Source organism: Cotesia glomerata, linkage group LG5 (genome assembly GCF_020080835.1).
Source record: "Cotesia glomerata isolate CgM1 linkage group LG5, MPM_Cglom_v2.3, whole genome shotgun sequence".
NCBI classification, from domain to species: Eukaryota; Metazoa; Arthropoda; class Insecta; order Hymenoptera; family Braconidae; genus Cotesia; species Cotesia glomerata.
Window position 1 is genome coordinate 20,224,811 of NC_058162.1, and position 10,843 is coordinate 20,235,653.

The 10,843-nt window shown below is 31.8% G+C and overlaps 1 protein-coding gene across 1 annotated transcript; it reads left to right on the forward strand.

The window, feature by feature from the left end:
- The first annotated feature begins 364 nt into the window (after positions 1-364).
- LOC123266112 lies at positions 365-1,225 on the forward strand. The gene has a single exon (XM_044730143.1). It carries the CDS (start codon positions 365-367, stop codon positions 1,223-1,225), a length of 861 nt encoding a protein of 286 aa, XP_044586078.1.
- The last annotated feature ends 9,618 nt before the right edge of the window (positions 1,226-10,843 follow it).

A 10,843-nucleotide genomic window follows, 5' to 3' on the forward strand; every position in this document is an offset into this window, starting at 1 on the left:
CCCAGAAGAGAGGCATCCAGCGATACTACCGCGACAATCACCGCTTACATCAATTTTGATTGATGATTCACACCGCAAAACGCTTCACGGAGGTACTCAGCTTACGCTCGCTGATTTACGCAAGAGTGTCTGGATCATTGGAGGCCGTGTTCCAGTCAGATCATTTATTTTACGCTGCGTTATCTGCACGAGACACCGTGGCGAACGCGCTCAACAGTTGATGGGTCAACTACCAGCCGCACGAGTACAGCCAACTCGAGCCTTCTTGCATACAGGACTCGACTACGCTGGACCTATCACGCTGAAATCATCTCAAGGACGTGGAGCAAAAACATACAAAGGCTGAATTGCAGTCTCTGTATGCATGTTCAGTTCAACTGTACACCTAGAGCTAGTAACTGACTACACCGCTGCCGCTTTCATCGCCGCTTATCGCCGCTTCACTAATCGCCGAGGTATCTGCCACACGCTATATTCAGACTGTGGAACCAATTTTGTAGGAGCAGATAAAGAGCTGAAACGACTATTCACTGCAGGATCCCGCACATTACGAGAATTATCAACCTTGATCGCTCAAGATGGCACGAACTGGAAATTCAATCCGCCTGGAGCTCCACATTTTGGAGGAAAATGGGAAGCCGCTGTGAAATCTATCAAATTTCACCTTCGAAGAACAATCGGAGACTCGCTGTTGACGCTTGAGCAATATTCAACGCTACTGGCTCAAATTGAAGCCATATTGAATTCCAGACCGCTCACACCGCTGAATGAAGATCCTGCTGACCTGGCTGTACTGACTCCAGGTCACTTTTTAATCGGACAGTCACTGACCGCTATCCCAGAGCCATCGCTGACAGATTTACAACCTGCTCGGCTCTCGCACTGGGAACAAGTCCAGCAAATGGTTCAACATTTCTGGAGACGCTACTACCAGGACTGCATCCACCGCTACCAGGCCATTTCAAAGTGGCATCATCGACGCAACCAGATCAAGGTCGGTTCAGTTGTACTGATCACCACTGAGGATCTCCCGCCAACCAAGTGGCCATTAGCCAAAGTAATTGCTGTCCATCCAGGTGAAGATGGACAAATCCGCGTGGTAACGGTTAAGACAGTTAACACAGAGCTGGTACGTCCAATTACAAAGCTCTGTGTCCTGGCGCTAACGCATGAAGAAGATGATCTTGTCGACGCAGCCGCCGACCCGGGGGAGAATGTTCGGTGAACAAGGCCCAGTAGCGATTAACTCGCTCCTGGGGGACTCCCAAATTCAAGAGACGCACCTGTCCACCGCTAGTTCCCGCAAAATCGAACCGCCAATGGAAAACCAGCCTCTCGATAACGCCATGGATCGACCGCTTTATTGGCTGATCACTCCCACTAGACATGCGCAATAGCCTTCTTCTCCAACTCAACGAGGAAGAAGACGAACTATTATTATTATCTTTCGCTTCCACGCTTTAGTTGCAACTAGTCGCCATTAATTCCGCTTTACTTTCGCTTATTGTTAATTAACCGCATTTCGCTATTTTTATAATTTAAATTGCTTAAATTAACCGCTAATAATTCGCTTTAGTTTGTTATAGATAAATTGTATTATTTGTGCATTTATTTCACCGCTTTTACAGTGCCGGCAGAGTGTTTACCCACGTGTCAACCGGCATCGCTTGTGCTACCCACGCTGTGTATTATAAATCCACTTTTATTTAAACAATCCGCTATTTAACATATTAAATATAACTTGTATTTAGTGTAAATAAATTTATAGTGTTAATTTTTAATAATATTTCCGCGTTTTAATTGAGATATCCAGACCTAAACCTGATCCCCGCTTTTTCCGCTCTTTCAGCATTTTACACATATGATACATTATGTAGATCATAGAATAATTATAATCTAAGACAGCAGCACAGTAGACAGACACTTCAAGACGCGCGGAAATCACCAAAGTTAAACAGCATTGAGCAGGGTTAATAGTTGGATAGGTGACCGCTGGTGTTATAGCTATAAAATTATATCTAGATATTTTTTTTTGCATTTTAATTGGTTACACAGAATTGCGTAGGACCATATTAAATATTATATCCATAAAATTAACCCAATAATTAATTAGATGTAATAAATATATAATTAAATATTGTTATATATAATTATATATAGTTATATATAATTATATATGATTATATTTGGCCATTTTTCATATATTATCATATATAACCAATTTATATATAAATATATATAATTATATATAAATATTTTTTCTCGGGTACACTATGTGATTTTGCAAAATGATAACAAACATGCGAGATTTTGAGGAATGAGGATAATTGAACATTATTGCAGGGACATAACATCGCCAAGGTGATTTTTCATTATGCAAACCAATCACGTTCATAACTTCCTGGACTCATTCTACCGCAAGGATTGTTAATTATAGAACAGTTAGGTTATCTGCCTACCACTCCTGGTGCTATCAAATTCATTATCACCGCTTCAGGATCTCATTTTATTTTCTACCCATTTTCAACTACTTTCTGTTTCCAATTGTATTATGGTTTTACTATTTTTGTCTTCAGTTGGTCTCATTTCTTTGGAAAAAACTCCATCTAGTTTTTTTAGAAGAAATAATATAAGTTATAATATAAGCTAGCAATATTAAAGCATGAAAGAACACCTCGGAAATTAAGAAATAAAGTCAACTATTTGCTTTTTATTCATCAACAAAAGTCATCGGTAATGAGGACTCATTTAGAATCTCCAATGTAATTAAATACTATGAATTTTTTAATTATCTTTTTATTCTAATTAAGGAGCATACAAATGAGTCTATGTTCAACTTATTATTTTTTATTCTCTAGTACAGACCTAGTTCCTCTGGTTAGTCATTTTGTACAGTTTATTTGTAATATATGCCAGTTAGACTATAGCTACATGAAAAAAAATTACTTGATTAAAAAGAAATATTCTTAATTTAACCCATAGAAAACCTTTCCAATATGGCCATATCAGGCTAAATAAAACAATAGTAAAATAGTTTTTTAATTATTTATTCTTTATAGAAATATACCCGTCAATTAACATATTAAATCAAACACAAAATTTGGAAAATTCATAAGTGCACACCTAATAATGGTCATTTAATTTTTAATAAAAAAATAAGTCTTGCTTTAATTTAATATTCAAATGTTTCGCGGCATTTTCATCTCAGATAAGAAAAATACGACGATATCGCACCACTGAACAGATAACAGAGGGCTAATACGTGTCTTAAGGGGACACAATCGTCTAAGGACCTTAAATTTGACGATTTTATAGGATTTTGTTTTTTCAATGAAAATAATAATCAATATTATTTAAACTTCGTAAATTTATTATTTTAATTTCAAAATATACAAAAATATTAAAAATTACATTGGATTGTTCAAAAATGACGTTGAAAATGCCGGACTTATTTTAATTATCGCAGGACGTAGAATAAATGTGTAAAATGCCGTAGAACTTAGAATACAATCGATACCATTACACAGTAAAAAAATTTTCGTCAAATTTAACACAAATATTTGTGTTATTGACTGTTTTTACACCAACTAATGTTAATTCTACTTTCTAGTGTGTTAAATCAACACCTGAAAGTGTGAAATTCTACACACTAAAGTGTAATATTCTACACAAATATTTTTATACTTTGCACAATGACGAAAAATTTTTTACTGTGTACAAAAATTGAACTGTAAATTCTGAAACAACTGTGTAATTGGAATATCAAAAAAAAAAACTATCGGTTCCTTTTGAGCTTAATATTTATGTTTTCAGGAATTATCATGACTACATATAAAAAATGGGATACAGACATTCGGAAGACCGCGTTAATTTTTTTTTTTTTTAAGTACGATACTACTATCCCAAAGAGTAATAGTGTAAAAAATAAGATGTAAAAATATTATTGCATTCATTTTCAAAATTTCTAGTTCTACACGGAGAAAAATTAATTATAGTATACGAAAATACTAACTCCTACTATCTGAAATGGTAATAAAATTAATTAGTCACAAAATGATAGGTATTATCATCGACAATTGTACTAATTACTATTAATAATGGTAACGATTACTATCAAAAATGATAATTGTAATTATTAAAAATTATAACTGCTATAATCGAAGATGGTAACTGTAACCATCTCAGATTGTAAAAATTCTGAAAGAAAAGATAATATAAATTTATTTAATTTAATTCTTTACTTGCATCCATATTTTAGTTATGAACATTTTTTCCTTTAAAATATCAAAACAAGTAATAACACAATCGTTTAAATCCATATATGATAAAAATTTCCAAATATTAAAGCTGGTATTGATTATTTTTAATGATTGACTATGATTATCAAAATAGCAATCATCCAAGATTTGGGTTACTAAAAAAGTCTTATTATTATCAATTATTAATATTTTTTCACAAGATAAAATAATAAAATGAAACATCATTTGATGGTTCCATTATAATTGAATTAATTTTAATCCTATCATCTATATTATTGAGAATATTATTAAGAGAAAATACTCTCTCTAGATTCATAATTAATAAATGACCTTATATCTTGTGAATTATTGACATTTTTAAAGATATAAGCTCACTCCGACATTATACTCATCGAGACCTTTCACTTGAGTACCCACATCAATTTTTCATATATTTATATATATTATATATATGTAGATATGAAAAATATATCAAAATGCATGTGGGTACTCAAATAAAAGCTCTTGATAAGTGTAACATCGGGATGAGCTTATATCTTTATAAATGTCAATAGTTAAGAAAGTAAAGTACGCTTTAACGAAAATCATTATACAATTAAGCAAAATTTTATTTGTTATAGTTCGCAATTCTTGGCAGTCACATAGGGACTGCAGGTTGCTAGTTTTGATAATTTGTGCATTGAATTTCTTCAACAGAATGCATAACTTGAACAGGTCAATGAGTTTATTACATCTGCTAGCTTTAAGAATATCATTTAATTCAATGCAGAAGAAAAATTACATGTAGTCAAGCTGATTTGGTGCATTTCAAAATACGATACCATCAACTGGAGCAAAGAGTACGCTCTCTTTAATTGCAATTGTTGGAGGGAAAATTTTAATTTAGGGGTTTAATTAAGCGCCAGACTACCGAGTATGTTAACCGAAATATTTTCAGGTTGCAAAATTTTATTCATTCTACAGACCTTTTTTTTCTTCAATGATACTTTATAATAATACGTTATATATTATATTATCAATATTAATTAATAATGGTCTTTGAAAATAATAAATTCTATTTAAAATGAATTAAATTTACCAGCACAAACTATAGCGACCCAGATTTTTAGATCCTGACTTTTTTCTTATGGAGAAAGTGACATGCCACATACTGAATAATTCGAGAATGCATGGTAATTCTTCTATAGATGGGAAACTACAATTGGAAAAAGATATTTCACCGCTTGCACCTACACCCGCCAGGGTACGCTGAAATTATTTCTACATAAACTGTAGCTTCAAGAGGATAGTTTGTTTTTACTATAATTACAAAAAATACTAAAATCCGAACAAAAACAGTTTCACTGTAAAAAATCGCGCCAAGTCCACGTTCATAAGACTATTAAGAAAAAAGAAATTTTTGAAGTTACACGGAAAAAAGACTCTGTCGAAATTACAGAAAAAACTGTCAAATTTACAGATTTACCGCTGTCAACCCAAAAATGTCAATTTTACAAAGTTAAAAATGTTATTTTTACATTGTGAAAACTGTCAATCTAAAACTGTTAATTTTACAGTTTTTCAATGTAATAATGACATTAAAAAAATGTGAAATTCACTTAAAAAAAAAAAAAGTGAAATTTATGTTAAAACAATAATTGAACTTGTTATTTGTGAGTAAGAATTTCACATTTCGTAAAATGTAAACAATAAACAAAAAAAAGATTCTAAAAATTGAAGTTTTAACTGAAAAAATTAGGAAAACGGTTGACCCTGAAGGCCATCCCTGCAACTTTCCGCTAATTCCATACTTAGGCGCTTAAAATTGCACCAATGACGTTTTTGAGCTCTTGGAGCTCAAAAATACAATTTATGGGTTATTTTGAGCTCTCCGAGCTCAAAGAGATTACTTCCCTATGCTTTGAAGCTCTTCGAGCTCAAAAGTCTGATAGAGATTTGATAAGACACTATTTTTTGAACTTTTAAACCGCAATAACTTTTGAATGAACAAACCGATTTTCACGCGGTTGGCAGCATTCGGAGTTATTCCGAAAAAACACTTTTTTCGGTTTTCTTTCGTTCACGATATCTCTCGAACGAATCAACCGATTTTGACCGGACTGGTAGCGATCGACGTGGTTTTTTGAGGTTAAGAGCTGATTAGTTTTTGGAATTGAACCTTTAAGCCGTTTAAAAGTTATTCCAAAAAAACCACATTTGAAAAAAATTTTTTTTTCAGTTTTTTTAAGATTTCTCAAAATTTATTGATCTGAATTAGTCCAAATAGTTTTTAAAATCTAAGTTCGGTCAAGCCCTTTCGAATGGCACCAACCGCGATGAAATCGGTCAAGCCATTCAAAAGTTATAAGCGGTTCACATACTTTCACACACACACACACACACACACACACACACACACACACACACACACACACACACACACACACCGTGACAACCTCGCGGGAGTAGTCAGGGAAGCTTCCTATGACCTTCAAACGTCGAGATCTGATGAAAACTCGATTTTTGCAAAACGGGGTGAAAACAATAACTTCCGATTTTTGAAAATCTTCGATTTTCTTAGCGGAAGTTAAAATTAGGTCACAAAATAATTGTTCAAATCTGCAAACCATAGAAAGTAAAAAGCATAAAGATGCATATAATAACCAGCTATAACTGGTAGAGCCTTTGGCGCGTAACCAAACGATCCGGGTTCGAGTCCCGGTCTGGGCTGTCCAAATTATTTTTTCGGTTACCGAAAATTCCTACTGAGTAAGGTCCCCCCCTCCCCCTTCATCCTTTATTTCCCCAGTTCCCAAATTTGTCGTTAATGACAAATTTAACTATAAGTTATAGCTATAAATTATGGCTATAACTATAATAATGAATATTAGATTTATCTAGATTGTTAAGAGAATAAGCAAAATTCTGTGGCCAGTGTATTTATATGATAAAATGGGTTTTTATGATTAAATTTGGTATCGTTGGAAAAGTCTTGACCTGGAGTTGGGCCTTTTCATGGTTTCATATCATTATCACCAATAGTCAATTTATGATGATAAGTCCTTAGGCTGCATTCAAAAGTTCTCTCTATCCCTAGATACATAATTAAGAAATGACCTTGTATCTTGTGAACTATTGACAGTTTTAAAGATATAAACTCATCAAGACGTTTCATTTGAGTAGCCACATCAATTTTTCATATATTTTGTATATTTATATATATTATATATATGTATATATGAAAAATATATCCAAAATGCATGTGGGTACTCAAACGAAAGCTCTTGATGAGTGCAACATCGGGATGAGCTTACATCTTTAAAATGTCAGTAATTAAGAATTGAGCTTGTATCTTGTGAATTATTAACATTTTTAAAAATCTAAGCTCATCCGACATTACACTCATCGAGACCTTTCATTTGAGTACCCACATCAATTTTCATATATTTTATATATTTATACAGGGTGTCCCAGAAGTAACATCGGGAAGAGCTTATATATTAAAAAATGACAATAATTAAGAACTGATATTGATATCTTGCCAAGTAATGATATTTTTAAAGATATAAGCTCATCCCGATATTATACTCATCAAAACCTTTCATTTAAGTATCCACATCAATTTTTCATATATTTATATATATTATATATATGTATATATGAAAAATATATCAAAATGCATGTGGTTACTCAAATGAAAGCTTTTGATGAGCGTAACATCGGGATGAGCATACACACTGACAAAAAAAGTACTACTCTTGAGAAAATTTCCTTGTCACAAGAATATATATTCTTGATAATTTTCAAGAATATATTTTCTTGTCTCAAGAATTGATCGAACTAATCAAAGTATTTATTGTTTAATTCAAGTGAACACATTCATTTGTTAATATATCGAAATTAATGCCAACATATTATTATCATGATAGATATTGATATTTTTTGTCAAAAAACCAAAATTCATCTTAAACGACTTTTTTCTGGATAAAAATTTCTTTTTTCTCAGTGCATCTTTAAAAATATCAATAATTAAGAAATGACCTTGTATCTTGTGAACTATTGACATTTTTAAAGATGTAAGCTTTTCAAATTTTTGGTTTTAATTTAATTTTTTGTTTAACTGAGGTCTTTTTTTTTTTGCTTTATTTTGATTTTTTTTCTTTGAGTTCTCGGCGATACTCAAGACTCGTAAGAATCGTGGTTTTCTCTTAATGACGTTTTCTGGGAGGAGAATATCTAGATTTTGATGATAATGGCTTCAAAAAAAAAAAAAATTTTTTTCCATATAATTTTTTGGGGAGAGGGCGGTCGTACCCCAGAAAAAAACTTTTTTTTTATTTTTTGCAAAATTTTGACCGATTTATTTGAAATAGACGGAAAATAAACGAATTTGATGGTGAAAACCTACAGAAACCGTCAAAAACCGTTAGTGGTACCGTCGTGCCCCAGGCTCCCCTAATTAACTTTTTACATATTATTACTGTAAATTTGACAGTTTTTATATGTAAATCTGACATCGTATGATTATGTTATTTTCACATATTATTTCTGTAAATTTGACAGTTTTTCTTTGTAAATCTAACAAAATCTAACCATGTCAATTTAACATTCCCATATCTGTCATTTCCACAGATTATTTTTTTCCGTGTATACTTTTTTTGGCGCGTTAGGCAAAAATGATGAGGGTAAATTTTTACGATGCGCGCGCACACCGTCACGAAAAACCGACACCCTGAAGTTAGCTACTCAACATTTTAGTTTTTTAAAAAAAGTTACCAACAAAATAAAAATAAGTACATCTACGTATGTTTGCGTGAGAACTGCCAACTGTATTCACGATATTTCATATAAGTATATATTTTTAACTTTCCGCTAAGAAAATTAAAAATTTTTAATGGAAAGTTATTGATTTCGGTCCGATTTTCAAAAATCGAGTTTTCATCGGATGTCCACGTTTTAATTTAAGGTTCCAGGAAGCCATTCTGATTATTCCCGTCGAGGTGTCCGACTGTGTGTGTGTGTCAATAAATTTTTGTGGTACGGTTTCTCAAAAACGAATCAACCGATTGAGTTCTACGATACATCATTCAAAAGGGTCTATCAAAACGTAGATCTGATTAGAATTAAGAGTTAATTCATCAAGCCATTCCGAAGAAATTTGAAAAAAATTTTAATTTTTTTGTTTTTTAAAAATAACTCCAAAGCGTGCGAAAAAATCATAAAAAAACTATAAATTCATTTTTTGTTCTTAAAAAACTGCGTCGAATGCTTTTTTGAAAATAAAAATCGAACGACGCATTCAAAAGTTATAGTTCTTTAAAAATTCGTAAAATTTTGTTTTTCGGTATTTTTTTATGATAACTTCGAGATCTCTCAACCAATCAATATATACCTGTAAATTTTCTTATTGTGACTAAAAACTGCGTCGAATGCTATTTTAAAAAGGAAATCGAACAACACATTCAAAAGTTATCGTTGATTAATAAATACATTTTGAGCTCGAAGAGCTCAAAATGTGAAAAACTGTGCTTTGAGCTTGAAAAGCTCAAATATTAATCAAAAAACACATTTTTAAGGTGCTTGAAATGCAAACTTAGCAGGAAGTTCTAGGGTTGGCCTGCACGGTCAACCGATTTCCAGATTTCTTTAATTCTGTAGAAATAATTTTTTTATGATATTTAAATAAACTTTATTTAACTAGATAATGTGTTATAATAAAACTTTCAATGTATTAAATACTTTTTTTTTTCTATTATAAGTGTCGTTTTTTCTACAAACGTAGGATAACGCGATAGATAAAATATTTAGAAATATTTTTATCTTGTTACACCAAAGAAGTATAACTTCTAATGTGCGTACATAAGTACACACACACTTTTTTTTTTCTTTACAAAAAGATATAAAATCAAAATATTAAAAATTCCAAGTAACCGATATGATTGTATATAATTTTCGGAAATTAAAAAACATTTTGTTGTAAATTTAAAAATTAAAGAAATAATTTTGGAACGTACTTGGTGTGCGTCATTGTGTATGTCAAATTTTTTTTCAGTCTTAGTAGATAGATTTTACGAATTTCATAAAAAGTAAAATATTTTGCAACCACACACACTAAATACGTTCCAAAATTATTTCTTTAATTTTTAAATTTACAACAAAATGTTTTTTAATTTCCGAAAATTATATACAATTATATCGGTTACTTGGATTTTTTAATGTTTTGATTGTATATCTTTTTGTAAACAAAAAAAAAATTTTTTTTTTTAAAGTCTTATGAACGTGGACTTGGCGCGATTTTTTTTACAGTGAAACTGTTTTTGTTCGGAGAATATTTACTACTATCGAATTCAGTTAATAGATTTTACCATAAATAGATAATAAAATCTACTATAAAATTTTCTCCGTGTACCTCTGTATCTTTCCAATAGAAGTAACAAATTTTACAGTAGTTAAATTGAAATGTTTTTCAATTAGTGTGAGTGTTGGCCGTACACAGCGCTAGACTCCGAGCTTATGTAAATGATGAAGGACATCAGTAGTTTACTTCGGATGGTGTAGAAGGAGAGTCTCTGGCTACCAACTCAGAGTTCTATCCTTCTCCCCCC